We start from the raw sequence: 16,890 nt of genomic DNA on the forward strand, positions 1-16,890 counted from the left end.
TAAAACCAATCTATGTCAGTTTATTGAAATGGAAGAACTTTGTGATCATGCCACAAGGCCACGTTTCTGTAAAACAAAACGTCTCTTTTGTCATTTTTGTGCCTGAATTGAATGTGACTGCCATTAAAATACTAAAAGACCAAGCAAACCAACCGGGAAAAGGCTGATAAATATTTATGAAAGCTGTGCTCATGATACCAGCATCAGTCAACCAGTGTATATCCCACAGCTGTCCGAGTCCCATGTCACGTTCCATGTGTCCAAGCCTGCTCCTGAACAGACAGCTAGTCCACTGGGCTCTGAACAAGACAGAGCTGGTGTGTCTACGAGGCGATCCAGGGGTGTTTAAGGCACTGGGCAGCTGTGGCTCTTTTGTCTGGCAGCAGCTCCAACATGGTCAGGAGGAACGAGCTGAACTGGGCGGCTTCCTCCCGCGGCCACTCATACTTATCCAGCAAGATTTCAAACAAGCTCCACGGCTTCAACTTCGTGATGTGTCGCAGTTGTCCTGTAAAGGCGAAGAATTCAACAGATAAACCACTTGTCTTTACTTTTATAAATACTGTTTTGCAAAGAAATCGTTTAAGGGATAGTTAAGTAATTTACTGCTGTGGACACGATCAGCTACAACATGTATTTTAGACACCTAACGAAATCATAATCAGGTCAAGTGTACACTATATTTATAATATTTTTGCAGCTTTACCTTGTTGTCAGACAGCTTTTTCCAACAGTGACTGAGATCGATTTGATATGAATCTCGATACATGTTCAACGATGCCATGTGTTTTTGAAAATTTTAAATGGCCAAATATTCAGTTTGATACGATTCAGCTCTGTCATGATACAATACAATATGATGCAATATAAGACACTGCAATGTGTGAATCTTTACATTTTGATTCAACTGATGCTACATTTGTAGAGTGCTATTAGTTGCAAAAAGAAATCCTGATATTTTTACTAAATATAGTAACAGTAGAGACAGAGAGAAGGTTACAGTGGTGTTAACATCTTATTATGAGTCTCATGTGTAAATGAGAAACTGTAAAAACAAAAAAAAAGAATCTGTGAACAAATTTTAAAACTATTTAAAATAGTATTTTTGCAGTAAGATGATCTGGTGCTCTGTTTCATATGAAGAGTGCTGTGGTTTTGATTAGTGTGGAGGAACAGTGAAGTGTTACTTGCTCTCACAGTGACATGACGTCTCTGTGGGTCAGACTCGTGTCTCTGTTCTCTGCTGTCCGACATGTTTTGCATAAATGATTTGCAGCAGCGTTTCTCATCTTTCTTATAAAACCAGAACTTATTCCGCACTTGCGCATTATGAAGGTTTGGTGGTGCGACACGGTACAATGTCACTGTCACAATGAAGAGGAGACACAGGAGAGGGAGGGGGAGCGTACCAAATGCAATCTACAGTAATTAATACACTGACTATGAATAAATACCTCACAAAAACCCCACTTCAAAAAATCTGAACTATCCCCTTGATATAACTTCATGAAGGTAATGCAGATAATTTGGCTGCATGATGAGTAAGAGGACATTTCTAAAGTATCACTGTATTTGTAATCATTACCTTTACGATTGAAGTATCGTTTGGAATTTCTCCCAGAGAGGGCAAACTGGGATGGAACGGGTCCCAGCAGCTCAATGATGTGGGCAATGTGATCTGAGAGAACATGGGTAGATATTCTATTATAAGCACGTTTCGTTGAATCAAGGACAAAAGGGATGTACAGTAGTGAAAAACACAAACCTTCCTCGCGGGAGAATGCGGCTCCTGACTGGGGGTCGAACAGATAATCCCCTGTGGCCAGCTCAAAAGCCTAAGGTACACATAAAGGGACAAAAAAATATGCTTGTGACACACCCAGAAATAGCAATGCTGGGATGAAACACTTTCAGAAAGGAGACATGAAGAACATGTTAAAAAAAAAAATAAAACACACACATCTACACAGGTGCTTGACTCACCATGCAGGCGGTACTCCAGATATCAGCCGGTGTGTCATAGTCGGCGCCGATCAGAACCTCCACAGAGCGATACTGACACGTCTGGATGTCCTCAGTGAAGTGTTTGTGCTAAAGTCAAGAGAGATGAGATTTGAATGTTCCACAATTAAATGTCCTGCATCTATGACTATTAACAAAACTGTACATAAAGTGTCTTTGTGCTCAATCAGCTCAGTGCAAATCTGACTACATCCTTTTTAACTTTGTACAACCGACTGACTTTTTCATTTTAATTTTGTGCATGTGATTATCATAACCAAAATTATAGCATATTATCTCAACATTATATGTAATGTGTAATTTAGTATGTTACTAAAACATACAGAAGCTGAGAATGGACTTACTTGCAATTTTTTTTTTTATCTATTATCTTGAGGAAAAAAGTTTTGTTATCTTGAGATAAAGAGATTGTCAACCCATTGTCACACAAAACATGGTTGCCTCTCCTTCACTTTACTCAGTTACTTACTTACTTAGACCACACGTTTACGTCTTGACTTACTGTTCCATTATGTTCCCTTACAGTCAAGACAGTGATCTTCAAGGCTGAAATCAGCTGTGATCACATGAACCAAACTCATTTTTGAAATCTCCATAATTATCCCACACTCATAAATAGAAAACAAAAGTTGCTGTCTCCTGATAAATTTTCTCATTCTCTCGAGAAATCAGTCTTTTCTCAAGATAATGAGATAAATTATTGTGAGAAAAGAAACTTCATAATCTCAAAATAACAAAGTAACTAATGAGGGATCTCCAGGTAATGGCATTTAAAAAATAAGTGCAAGCAGGGCTGTTCTTGGCTTCTATGAAAACATGCCTTTAAAGACTTTAAAAACTAAACTATTGAAAACATATTTGTGTTGTAACGTAACAAGACTAAGGGTCTCCAGCCATGGTGATGTCACACTTGGGCACAGTAGTACTTTGAGCTAAATGCTAACATTGGCATACAGTTCTCCTGTAATTGGAGCCAAATTTTCACAGGTGTGATACACATTAGGGTTGGGCGATTGGACAAATATATTGTCTATCGGTGTCCGACTGAATCCATTGCCTATTGCTTTTCGGGCGATATTTGTCATTTTATTTTGCTAATGTAATCGTCTGCAGAGTGACAGCCTCTGCTCTGCACCGCGCTCTCATCCAGTGGCGCAGGACACACCCACTCAGCTGACCATGTGTGAGCTAAGCGGCGTGACGAGTGAGAGGAAAACAGCCTGCAGAGTCCGACTCTTTACACTCATTTCATGTGGTGAATTAAAGATTTATTTTGACCAAACAAGAGTTGGTGATTGTTGGAAGAGTGGACAGACTAACATAGACAGTTTCTGTGAGTTATATTTGTTTTTCTGTCAAGTTTGAATTAAATGTGTTTTCTGAGGAGATAACAAGCCAATTAAGCTCGTCTTAGTTCTGCAAAAGAGAGAAACTTGAATTGAGAAGCTGTACGGTTGTATTTCTGTTTAAAATGGAAAATAAGCGTGAGAAGGTAATTTGTTGACACTTTGTGAGTTTATTTTGTCTGTTGAACGTACTGAATGTATGCAGCATAACAGAGAGAATACGCCGCTTGCACACATTATTTACAATTGACCTTTTTTATTAAATTAGTTTGTTTTATTTGTGTTTTTTTTAAATATATTGTTATTTTTAATTCAAATGGCAGTGAAGGTTTACTGCCTCAGTACCCTGATGCCTATATATCAATATCTGATTTTTTTTTTACCCTTTAATATTGATATTGACCTAAAAATCAAGTCTGGCTCTATTTTATAGATTTTCAGGTGTTTTTTTCTTGTTAAATAAGCACTCACCACCCAGCAGGCGTTGCCCAAGTCAGCAATCTTGATTAGGATTTCATCAGCATTCTGGGGTTTCAGCAAATCCAGAAGAACATCTGATTCGTTAATATCTGAACAATAACATAATATAAAAGAATGTGACATTTAAGAAGATAAGACAGAGTGCACTGATGATACCAGCTTATCAGTACTGTAACATACTATGTAAAGTAAGTAAGTAAAGTAAGTAGACACACTAACAAAGCTACAGATTTTTGCAAAACTATAAACATTAAAGGGATAGTTTGAATGTTTGTGGTGTTGTTTGAGGTAGGTAGTCATAATCAGTGTATCACCTACAGTAGATGGTACTCCCAGTTTCAAGAAGCAGTAGGAATAATGTGTAGGAAGCTCAGCACTGAACTGCTGTAGACAGGATCAGCACTGCCTGATCAAGGCAGCAGCAGACCAGCAACTCCTGTGTTCTGTGAGATAAAATGACTTTTTTCACCAGTGCAGTCTAGCTGGTTTGGAGAGAGAGATATTTGGCTTGGTTTCCCATCCGAAAAGGCTGAAAGCAAGGTAAAGTGGTGAAAATATTCTAAACATAGTGTACACTTCAATTGATATTGATTTTTTACCCTGTCCACAGCAGTACAGTGCTTCATTTCTCTGCTGGTACTCCTCTCTGCTTCTCAAAACTGGGGACATGCCAATTGGCATATCCTGGTAGTAATACACTGACTATGCATAAGCACCTCATTCAACCCAACCTCCAAAAAATCAGCTTTCCACTGGAAGAGGAACAATCTGCTGACATTGTAGTTCAGAAAAAACACAAATGTCATGAGACTGACCGTGGGGAGAGGATGGTGTAGGTGGAGGCGGCTCTTTGTCTGCAGTCTGATGTGATGGCGCTGATCTAGAGCCAGAGACAAGAGCGTCTGTGCTGAGGTCCGGCCACGAGCAGAAGGAGTCTCTTTGGCTGACGGGAGCCGAGTCCAGTCTGTCATCAAACAGCAGGGTGTGCCTCCTGAACTTGATGTTAGGAGCTGTGATCTTAGACAGACAGGTGGCGCTGCGGGTGGTGAGGGGAGCAGTGGCATCAGAGAACGACACATGAAGTTTGTCTTTTTGTCTGTGGTCGGATGTATTCTCCTGTCCTCGTCGACTCCTGTCTTTTCTCGTCAGTCGCTTAATGGGGCTCTTGGAGATCTTGCTGGACTGTAGGGGTGCAATCAGATGTGGGAAATAATCAGAGGTGAGAAAACAATTGATCTGCAAAGTGCTTGATGAACATGAAAGTCAAACAAATCATTCAAATTAAAGCTACTATGTATTGAAACTGAAAATGACTTTGGTGCCCCCTAATGGTAACAGAAACATTCATTACATAGTCTGAAATCCTACAGTCTTGTATTTTCTTTGTATATACTGTCTGTAACATAAAGTTTACATAAAATCCATGTATTAACCTTGTATGGTACACATGATGATTTTTCTACTATAAAAAAGACCAAGTATACATAATTTTAAAAAATGTTCAAGAATTATTTATTAGGGAACACTTTAGAGTGCATTACCTTAAAACAACACAGAGTCATGATGGTAAGGAATGAAAAAAAGAGTTATTAAAAAAATCTAAAAAAAAAAAAAAAAAAAAAAAGTAGCACAATACAAATGAAAAATAATAAACTGCCTCACAAGTTTCAAAATTTCTGCCATTTAAATCTAAAAAAATTCCAAATGAACTCTATTCACAAGTCCCTAAGACAACACTGTACTGCTGTGGACCAGTCTGTAATTAATGTGTTAGAGTTTCAGCACATTTTAGCAAACTTAAGATCAACAATCTATCAAACCAACTATCATAAGTCTCTTCAAAACAACACATTTCAGTGTTTGGTCATTTGTGTTACTTGCTTGTTTTCAGTTTTTGTTGTGTTGCTGCAGTCTCTGGCTCACTGTTTGTGAATTAAAATAAAATTGTAGCATTTTACACCCTGCCTTACATTGGTTGAACAGTACATGAAGCTAAATACACAACACCAAAAATGTCATGGTGGGAATCAATAATGGTACAGTGTTACTTCAAGGCACCGTGTACATTTTAACTGTTTTATATTAATTATCAAATAAAGTGCATTAAACAATTAAAAATTAAAACCATGTGAGCAAGCTTGCAAAAAAAGGATTCAACATGACCTCCAGATAGTCATGTGACAAATGAAAACATGTCTTTTAAAGTATTGCACCATAACTGAGGATGTGTTGTTTGAGTGTAAGAGGACAGAATTAGATATGTCATCTAAAGGCAACACTGTACCATAATAATAGATTGTGAAGCTGTTGCTCTGCATCCTGTAAAACAGTAGGTTGCTAACAACAAGATATACAGAAACCACAACACTGGTTGTTGGAAGGACATCAAAATCTGCAGTTGTGTCCTCTTGTACAAGCACTTCCATCCCCCACTTGTCCCTCTGAGCTACAGGAGCCTGTTAGTGACACAACAATGCCAAGCAAAGCAAGCAAATTTGAGCTGAAGATCAACACAAGCACATGTAACCACACAAAACACAATCAGGGACCATTTCAGCATTTCTTCTGACTCTGATAGTGATAAATGCTTTTTTTATTTTGAGATATATGATCTGTCCAGAGCAAAATATAGTATGTAATAAGTAAGTCATTCTTGGTAGAAACCTTGGTCATCTCATTTTCACTTATGGGGAGCCAGAAAAGTGTTGTAAAAAATAAAATATTAGTCAGGTTGTAAACTGCACAATATTGTTAGGGGATTTCTTCTGTCTCTTTAGGGTCAAAGTTTGATAGCAGGAAAAGTACAGCAGAATGAGTATGGAGGACATCTACTTTATCCCCCAAACCTCTAAAGGGCAAATACAAGATCTCCCTGTACATAAAGGTCCATGCTACTTTGTGGCTTGCTTTTTGAATTAGACGTGTTGCTCAAATCATTTGTGAAAATTAGTCGTGTTCCTCACATAACTACAGTGAGGTTACACTGATATCAACATCAAAAATAAACGTCTGTGTAGATTAATGGAGGTCCGCGCAACAATATTGGCACATCACCAACATCAGTTGATAAAGGCCTTAAAATTTCAACCAATATGACAGGTTGATAAGATGATGCTTTAATTATGTGCACACAATGTGAATATGTCTGTGGTCTATTGCTGTTTTCAATACTTGCTCAGCGTCAATCATCCAAGGAGGAGTCACATCTCATTCCTTCAACACTACAAATTTAACTGTCCATCTTAAGAGCTCTCTGCATGTCTTTTCGTATTTTCCTATTATTTTGCTGTGCTCAGGATGCTTGGACCAACCCAAAATGTTGGTTTCTTTCTGGTGTGTTTATGAACAGCTCTGACAATGCTACTGTTTCTAACATTAAGTCAATATTATATTGCCAGATGATGAAACTCATTTATGATGCTTTAAGTAGAAGAAAAATTAAGTACAGCATTTAACAGAGAGCAGATAACTGCTAACGCTAAATATGACAGAAGGTGAATCAACCTAACTTTATCTGGTTGCTAGGTTACTGACGTATCTGATTGTATATTATAACAGCATTAACCATTTAAACACATTAACTTATATTTGCTGGGGCAGACTTGAAGACTTGATTTTCTCTTAAATAAGGTGGAAAAAATATGTGCATATATGGTTATCGCCATCAGCTATTGGCAAAAAAAAAGCTGTAAAATATCAGCATATTGGATACTGGCAAAAGCCCAATATTGTGTATCCATTGACTAAGGATTCAAATCTCTTCCACCTTAATTATATCAAACAGAATCAACAGAAGACGAGTGCTAGAAGCAGTGTGTTCATCAGGGACTGTAATCTGCCTCACATGCTGCCTTTTCATGGCTGCACATGTCCTACAGTGAGTTCAAGGGTGTAGATGTCATCAAGAGGCAATTAAGAGGGACAAGTGCAAAAGCAAAACACAACGTCTCTCTTACCCACTCGCCAAGAGTGTGGAAAACCCCCGTCAGCTTTCCCAACAAGCTCGACAAAGTCTTAGGAAGCCACAGAAGAAACGCACAGGTCATAATGTCATTATGATCAAGAACAAATGTCCTTAAAAAATGAAATATTAATGAAGAGAATAATAAATTTCAGGTTTCACACCTGTTTATCTCTGGAGCTTCTGTTCACTGGCAGGAGGTGAAAACATCAGCGGGGAATGTGATGCACAGAATCCGGACATGAGTGAAAAAAGCAGAACATTTTTCTTGCATTTAATCAAGAACACCTCCATCAGCCTGGTGCTCGCAGATTCCTTTATTATTGAACCTAAACCTATACTTGATTGCTAATGCAGCGTCACTAACCTGGGGAGCTGGTGACAGCAGGGAACACTGGCAGCTGCCACAGCTTGGTGTTGGCCGCCAGTTTCTGGATGTAAACGTCGTCCACTCTCAGCAGGATGTTTTCTGGCTTGATGTCTGTGTGGATAATCTTGCATTTAGTGTGCAAGTAATCTAAACCCTGCAGAACCTGTGATAAGGAATAAAAACACTGTCACTGTCACCGCACTCCATGTCAGCGAGGAGCAGAAATAGAAGATAATCTGTTCACAAACAGAGCTCAGTCAGTGGTGACAGACGGGGAAGATGGTTTAAGATGGAATAAAAGGTTGCACAGCACCTGTTTGAGGATGCTCTTAACGCAGGGCAGGGGGAGGCCAGTGTAGTTGGATTTGACGATCCACCTCAGCAGCTGGTGGCCCAGCACCTCCAGAACCATGCACACATCTGGGGAGCAGTTGAGGACCTTGTTTCATTCTGTACAGCGTGATTATTTAGAGCTTATTGGATATTTGGAGAAGGCAAAAACACCCTGCAATGTTTCCTAAAAGTTCTCTCAAGGTGATGAATGTCCCGAACCTTTACAGAACACTAGAGACGCTCCTCAAACATCCTCTTGGTTATGAAAGTGCTGTAGTTCAAAGTTCCTTAAATGGAGAATGTAAAACTAACATTCAAAGAGAAGATTTAGGACACAAAGGGCACATTTCCATATGGTCCCCTGATGGCCATATGAGTATATTTCTTTGAGGACCAACACTATAACATTTTGTTAGAATACAGAACATGTTGCACCTGCCCATTTGCCATTTTGTAATATTACAGAACATTAACGTTACAGAACCAAAGTGTTTATGAAGAATGTATGGAAATGTATGGAAAATCCAAAATAAGGTCAGAAATGATAAAAGAACTACTACTGACATGTGACTTCTAGCGTGCTTTGGGAGTACCAAGTCCGTCAGAATAATCAGAAATACTATATTTTAGCCATCCATGTACCATGTCAGCAAATGTTCTGAAAACGTTCTGAGAAACATGATGGAAGGACCTAAATAGGGCCAAAAAGAAGTATAGGTTGTTCCCTTGGAGGTTTCTGTAATGTCACTAAAGGTTCTGCAAAGGTTATAGGAACACAGTGTAGACCTAGAGGGAATGTCTTGTAGTAATGGTCCCGTAAACCTTCCCAGGATGGCCAGAATGCGAAATAACATCCTCCTACCTTTTAGAGAACTCCACATCGTGACCTTTTTACAATCTCTTTGTCTGTGTAGGCACTACCAAGAACAATACCTGGTACAAAAGCCATTCAGTATCTGCTCCACAGGTCACAGAGAAGGTGACTGCACTATACATCTCTGTAAAGGATACGCTCTCCATTTACTCCACTGATTCTGAAGTCATCAATGAGCTGCACGATTCTCTCACGTTTTGGATCTTTGGGGTCACTGTCTCTTACCTGATGGTCGTATAGAGAAGATATGACAATATCAACAAAAATTGAGATGTGTCAAAATGATACACAAAATCACACTATGATAAAAATGACTTCCTAAAATGCAATAACATGGCAACTAATAGCCAAAGTGAGAGATGCTGGCGGTGTTGTATTAATATTACCCAGACTGAGAGCTGTCAGAGAGCTCCAAACACAATATTATCCCAGTGTTTGTGCTATCACATACTCATTTTTTCATTCCTTTCAACAAATGTTCCATCCTGTCTTTCTCTCTCACACACACAGTGTAACCAGTGCATTATTTCACCCTCCTGTCTCTTATACAACCACCAAAATGTTCAGAAAGACTATCTTCTCCTTATGATAGACTTTCAATATCAAGTATAACCCACAAACCTATCTCTTATTTGAGAGTTTAAAGGAAAATCAAAAATACATTTTTCTTCTTACCTCTAGTGGTACATATCCATCTACAAACAGATTATTTTGGTGTGAGCTGCCCAGTTTTTGAGATATTGGCTGTAGAGGTGTCTGCCCTCTCTTGAATAAAATGGGATTATATGGCACTCGGCTTCTGTGTCTTTCTTAACACAGTGTCTTAATGCACAGAACCTGTTGAGACCAGCCACAGCTGGGAAGTATGCATCTACACATGGAGGCTCATGCTAGTGATGGCGTGGTATGTAAACATTAAAGGTCCAATGTGTGAGATTTACAGGGATTTTTTGGCAGCATATGACAGAAATGGAATATAATATGTAAATAAATATGTTTTCATTAGTGAATAATCACTGAAAATAAGAATTGTGTTTTTTCATTACTTTAGAATGAGATGTTTATATTTATCGGCACAGGTCCTCCTTCACAAAGTCCACCAAGTTAAACTGCCCTGAATGGACAAACCAAATATTGACTCCAGATTTGGCCTCTCACTTTCTGCACAGGTTTTGTGGCCACTGTAGGTTCTCCTGCACGCATCGAAGGGGAAAATGCGGCAACATGTTTGCAATTTGCAAGCTCACCACTAGATGGCACTAAATCCTACACACTGGTCCTTTAATGGCATCCTCCTTGGCTAAGCTGTGACGATTCATCCATAGATGCACTCTTTCCGCTTCACGTTGATACAGCAGGTGGGTGTAGTTCAGTAGAAATTAAATAGTTACATGAAATTGTCCACAACAAGGTCTATGGATTATCTTGAGAACTAGGTCATGAGTTCAGTGTCGTTGAGTTTTTAAATGTATGTGTCATCTAGTTCCATTTTATTGGACAGATGGCAGTCATCGCTATGGCCAGTATCTCCAAAACTCTGCAGCTCACACATAAACTATATAGCACCACAGGCAAGAGGAAAAATATGTACTTTTGATGTTGCAGTGAACTGTCCCTTTTAATTGACATAAGAAATGGCATTTAATGCTGCCATTATTAGTTGTGCTTATTAGTGAACCTTGCTGTTCCACAACCACCACAGTGGAGACAGACCACAGACCAGACACTTAAATTATTCTTTAAAGTACTCTTACACTAAGCAAATAGTAGACTTGTGTAGCGCAAGAATACTCTAAAGTGACTAAAGCCTGCTAAGTAGACATCTTAACCAAAGCAGTGTGGTCACACTGACACATTTCAGAAGTTTGATCTCATCCAGTGCCGTCTCTGTGAATGTTTGAGCACTCTTCACCACCTTCAGAGCCACAAAACGCCTCTCCCTGCATGCAAACAATTATGTCAGTTAGCTACTGTTATGTTTAGGCAACATTATATTATCACTACATTAAGTTATTATGTTTTATGAAAAGTGCAAAGATCAAACATGTACTTACACCATATCCCAGCAGAGCCATACTGTCGAGAAATGACCCCATCCCAATTTTTTGACCACTTGGTAACGGTCAGCAAAAATTTCTCCAATCTCTACGCGGTAGTAACCACCTGCAACACAACAAGTCACCTGCATCAAAGAAAAGATCTCAACCAGTGTGCTGCAGTTTGGTGTTGGGGTGCTGCCTACCTATGCCATAATCTGCAGGGTTCTCCTGCTGCTCATCATAAGATCCCAGAGGCTCAGTGTGAGGATGTATCTGTGCGGCTGGAGGGCGAGGGGCTGCTTTGCTGGGTAGGGGGGAAGGTTTATGACTCTGTGCTGTATCTGCAGAGGGGTGACGGCTGGGTTTGATGGGTGGATTCAAAGTGTTGGTTGTAAGGAGGGCTGATATAGCAGCAGCATATGCAGACGACATGTTTAACTGGAGCCTGATGATTTCAGGCACGGGTCCCAGATGACAGCAGTACTCAGCGAAGAAGCTACAAGAAAAATGTATGTGCATACTTTCAAAAATAGCAGAAAATCATGCTCATATCTCTGAAACAAGAGTTCACTGGCTGTTTGTCTCCGGCAGCTTGTTTAGTCACTGATTACACGAGGTTGTTTGCAATGACATTTCAAATGGGCCAGTGGATGTGTATGTGTATTTTTAGCTGGACGAATGGCATGTCAACGTAAATAGCTCCTGACATCGGCCCAGCTGCAACCGAACTCTTCCTGATTTTGCATGGACGACTCCAGTGTGGGTGCCTCTCTTGTAAACATGAACGGCTGGCAGTTCAAATTAATTCATGTTCACAGGATCCAGAGCAATTATTTTTGTTAAAGTAATTGGAAAAATATGGCCTTTCAGACAGCACTCACTGGACTCGATAATGATAAGGTTATTTTTGTGTGGTTCAACACATGGAACTGTGGGAGGAACTGGTGTCTATTAAATAGTTTTGGTATTCAAGTGTGGCTGAAGTTCATTGATTTAGCTGTTTTGAAAAATGTGTTGGATTTAATCATTGCTCATAAGCCACAGCATGATAACATGCAAAACACTTAAATTAATTAAAAAACCTGCTGTTGGATTTTGACAAATGCTGTGACCGCAACCTTGTAAAAAATTGGGTTATTAGTCAGCCATCTGATTATATATAAGTCTAAATTTTTTGCCAGCACTATATCTGTCTTAGTTTATAATCTGATACTTACATCCTGTCATATTAATACAGTATAAACATGCACTTAATAGCTGTACATAAAAGAGTTAGCTTATTTGTTTGAAGATATAGCTTGACCAGCCAAAACTGCACAGTCCTCCCATTTTTTCTCATGCAGTTGGGTATTTAACCTGGTTAAATTAAAAATGAAAAACCTTCGTTTCAGCAGCAAAACTATTGGTTTTGACCAGACAACATGGCTGGAGAAAGAAGCCCGGTCACACAACTGGAATGTTTCACGTTCAGCTGAAGCTAAAATAAACATTCATGTAAGGTAGTTTTGTTTTTAGTTTGCCAGTTGCCACGACGTGTCTACAAAGAATAACACTTTATAGATAGACCCTCATAATGTTTTCACATTCTTCAGCACTGCTTGACAGTTAAGTCGTTTAATGTTTAGCGGTGCATATTGAGTTTTAAAGTATACTTACTATGATACTTGCCGTTAATTAATTGATTTATGTTCCTTTAAACTCCCGCAGCGACAGTAACTCAAACATACTTTTATTCTGAAGGTTTTTACGGGAAGTCGTTTAGAAGTATTCTCGCGCTGGACTGAAGCGCAGTCAGCTACATGTTGCTAATGAAGAGACTTTGTGGTGCAAAAACTCAGTGAGCCTTATTAAATACTGAGCAACATAAGAGGAGGAGCTTACTTACCCTGAGTGTCTGAGATATATCCAGATTTAATATTTGTAACGCGGGAAAGAAGACGAGTCTGGCACGAGGACAGCTCAGTCCGTCAGCCCGCGTGCTCTGCTCCTCACTCTGCTGACCTGTGTGACTGAAAAACACTCAGGGACAGGAATAGAAAAACTGCTGCTGTGTTTCTGACAGTTATCACTATGTCTGCCAGACCGCGGCTATTTCCAGAGGTGGAGGAGGTCATTCTCTTATCTGTTCATTTATTATTTTATCAGTGACCTTCCAACAATTAAATTACACGTTTTTGAAGTACTACAGGCCACCAGGAAACAATTATGGTAATCCTATAAGAAATTTTTTAAAGGCAAATTTTCTATAGAAATATAATGTTAAAGAAGTATAATGTTACAGTTAAAAATATATAGAAATTAATAATAAAATTAATTTCCAACACTTTCCCTTTGAGATCATTCGATTTTTGTTGCGCCTGTTGTTATGTGACAACTTAGACCTTTTGCATTTTTACAAGTACGTAAGTGTGGTGACATGCACTTCCAGGAATTGGCTTTTTTTTCCTTTTTATTCAAGTATTTTTGTCCATTTCTTTCAGTAACAGAAGAAGATTTACTTAAATGAATTAATTTCCCTTGCATGGCAAGTTAGTTTTTTTTTTTTACTCCATGCCCAGGGGCATTGCAGCAAACATTTTGACTCATCATATCAGGAGAGCATCACTTTTAGCCATGATTCCATGGGTATTAACACACCCCTATACCATCACAGATTTTGTCTGGTTGGTCCTGAAAACAATCTGAAATGTGGACTCGTCGGACCAGAACATACTTTTTCTACTTTGCATCAGTCCATCTCAGATGAGCCCAGAGAAGTCTGGAGTGTTTCTGGATTTTGTTGATATATGGCTTCCCTTTGCATGAGTTTTAATTTGCATTTGTAGATGCAGCGGCAAACCAACAACTGTTTTCTAATGTGTTCCTGAGCCCATGTAGTATCCTTCATACAATAATGTGGATGTTAATGCGATTTTTAATGCAATGTCATCTGAGGGGTCAAAGGTCATGGGCATTCAAAGTTAGTTTTTGACCTTGTCCCCTTCATGCAGAAATTTCTGCAGATTCTTCAACAATAGATCCTTTTGACATTGAATAGTCGGGTAAAAACGAGGTCAGGAACTGGGTCAAGATGCTGCCATTGTGCATGCTGGCTCACTAAATGGAATGGGATCTTAATTATCATTGGTCACACCTGTGTTTACCCTCCTATTTCATATCAATATGGCTGCCATGAAAAAAAGTCTATAGAGAGAATGAGGACTGTGGATTTTGTCTTCCATTGGAAGTACATTATGAGGGATTTTCTTAATGGCAGATAGAATTGTTTTAGCCAGCAAAACCATTTATTCATTCATAAAAGCACCGAACATTGTTGTAAAACAGAAAAGTGAATCCCTCATTTAACATTTTGATTTTAATATAGTGAGAGAAATTGCCTGTCCTCTTTATTTACAAAAACAGTGGACTTAAAGAGTAAGACCCAGAAAGGAAAATGTATTTACGTGAATAAAAATTGATGTCTTACAATAAACAAACAATTGTCAGTCTGTGCTGATTTCAACATGACACTTTATTTAGTAGAATGAATGCACAATCTCATACATACAGTATAGGGCGGGCCTACAAGTCTTATTTCATAGGCCTGGTTATAAAGAGAGGAGGGATAGAGAAAAAAGCTGCACTTAAATATCTAAAAAAAAGTAAGAAGAATCAAATATTAACACGTCACACTGCTGAATGAAATGGTTTTAACACACAGTTCCCGCACTGATGAGAAAGAGCTACAGTAGATAGCTACAAAATGTTATAGGTTCATAAATATAATATAGTTTGAATAAATTTGCTTCAGAGCTAAATTTATATCATTTACTTTCAACTTACAGAGTACATTATATGAAAAATACATTTACGACCCCCAGTGCACAGCAGTTTGGTCTTTGATTTCAGGTTTTAACCAGCTGGAAGAAGCTGCATGAAGCTGGATACCGAGGATGTGAACACGTCAGACAGAGGAAGAAACCAGGTAACATTCAGTGTGCTACAGTTTCTGACAGAGTAGAAAACATCACTTATGACAAACAGAAAGAATTACATTCAAATGAATCCCAAGGTGGCCAACGTTAAATTGAAAAAAACAAAAACAAACCAAAAAAAAAAAAAAAACTTAAATATGTTTACCTTTGTTTACACCAAGACAAATAATTCCTTGAGGATTTCCTTTATTATTCTGATTTTTCTTCTTTAAATTGCAGCTGTTAAGACTCTGATTACAAATATATTATGACACATAACTACTCTGGTTTAAAAAAAAAAAAGAAAAGTTAATTCTTTAAACAATACAAGCACATGAAAGATGTAATCATTACAAATACAAAAATCAGCCAGCATGAATTCTCATTAACAAATTTACTGGTATGAGACCTGCTCACACCATCATTCAAAAACTGCAGCAGCCCTATTCTGTTCACACCACCAGCCTCACTTTTTTTTAACCAATTAAATAGTGCTCACTTGGGGGTGGAATGAGTGAGGGGAGGTTATTCTGATTAAATACTTACGTCGTTAGTTTAAAAATTACATTGTTAGTACGGGAATAAAATATCAGCTTGAAACTCATCAGTACAATCCACACTATGTACAGACTAACACTCAGGTAGACCTTCAGTAGATGTTGGCAAAACCCACTTTTCTCAACATTTCCAAGTTATAAACCCTGTCAAAACCATCCGACTGCCTGTTATCTCTCTTGGAGACAATTTCATAGGGAATTAAGGCTTAAGATGTTCATAAAGTGCTCCATATGACACTCAAATCCTCTGCAGCTAACTGCAGAAAAAAAACTGATTTGATATGAGGAAATTACTGTCATACAGTCTTGTGCTACTGCCATACAGTAGGTCTCACAAACAGCCCTCAAGTTTTTGCCAAAACGGGTCTAATTCACCCATCCTGACCCCTTTTTGCTCTGTGCTCCAATAATGTTGAGCAAGCTTGGTACCTGGCAGGACTCGGTTCAACTTTCTCCTTCCCTATTTGCTGCACTTGGATATGCTTTATATGTATATGTACTGTATATATAGGTGTGAGGCTCGTCCTTGTTGAAAAGAAAATCACATTTTGAAAATGGCCAAAAAGATATTGCTAGGGGTGCTGTGAAAGCAACCTATACAGACCAATTTTCTGTTTAACAAACAGTTTCTTAAACATATTAGCTAACACTAGCTTGCAAATTTTATTTGGCTGAACAACAACACAGCCATGGTAAATGTTCGCATGGTTATATGACATACTACTCTCATGTGATTTGTGTTCACCTTCAGTTTTTCCTTTGTTTTGCCTCCAGCAACACCTTGATGTAATCATGTGGTCAGTGCTACAAGGGTCCTCATAGTCACATTTTAAGTTAGCTAATGTTAGCACAATAGCCCACATCAATCATTAGCCAGCTAGTTACATTTGATAGTTAATATTAGCAAAACACACGTAGCTAGCTAATCTACATATACAGTTAGCTAGCTAGTTAG

At 38.6% G+C, this 16,890-nt stretch overlaps 1 protein-coding gene across 1 annotated transcript; it reads right to left on the minus strand.

Moving 5' to 3' along the window:
• On the minus strand, positions 1–11,916 carry LOC146331194 (SRSF protein kinase 3-like). The gene is made up of 14 exons (XM_084728091.1): positions 11,629–11,916; positions 11,441–11,549; positions 11,239–11,326; positions 9,524–9,611; positions 8,493–8,599; positions 8,177–8,342; positions 7,974–7,999; positions 7,805–7,861; positions 4,664–5,030; positions 3,840–3,937; positions 1,984–2,091; positions 1,766–1,835; positions 1,586–1,678; positions 1–508 (listed from the first exon to the last, which is right to left on the minus strand). Exons 1-14 carry the CDS (start codon positions 11,855–11,857, stop codon positions 324–326), a joined length of 1,791 nt encoding a protein of 596 aa, XP_084584217.1. The 5' UTR covers positions 11,858–11,916; the 3' UTR covers positions 1–323.
• Between the last annotated feature and the right edge of the window lie 4,974 nt (positions 11,917–16,890).

The sequence above is a fragment of the Lutjanus erythropterus genome, chromosome 2 (assembly GCF_056507025.1).
Source record: "Lutjanus erythropterus isolate fLutEry1 chromosome 2, fLutEry1.hap2, whole genome shotgun sequence".
NCBI lineage: Eukaryota > Metazoa > Chordata > Actinopteri > Lutjaniformes > Lutjanidae > Lutjanus > Lutjanus erythropterus.

What these genes read in the sequence shown, in the direction of transcription:
- LOC146331194 (XM_084728091.1), bottom strand. Translation starts at nt 11,857, where the DNA reads ATGTCGTCTGCATATGCTGCTGCTATATCAGCCCTCCTTACAACCAAC. An exon ending in GAAGCTCCAGAGATAAACAG is followed by an intron (nt 7,862 to 7,973) that starts GTGTGAAACCTG and finishes TGGCTTCCTAAG; the next exon opens with ACTTTGTCGAGCTTGTTGGG. An exon ending in TCCACACTCTTGGCGAGTGG is followed by an intron (nt 5,031 to 7,804) that starts GTAAGAGAGACG and finishes GCACCCCTACAG; the next exon opens with TCCAGCAAGATCTCCAAGAG.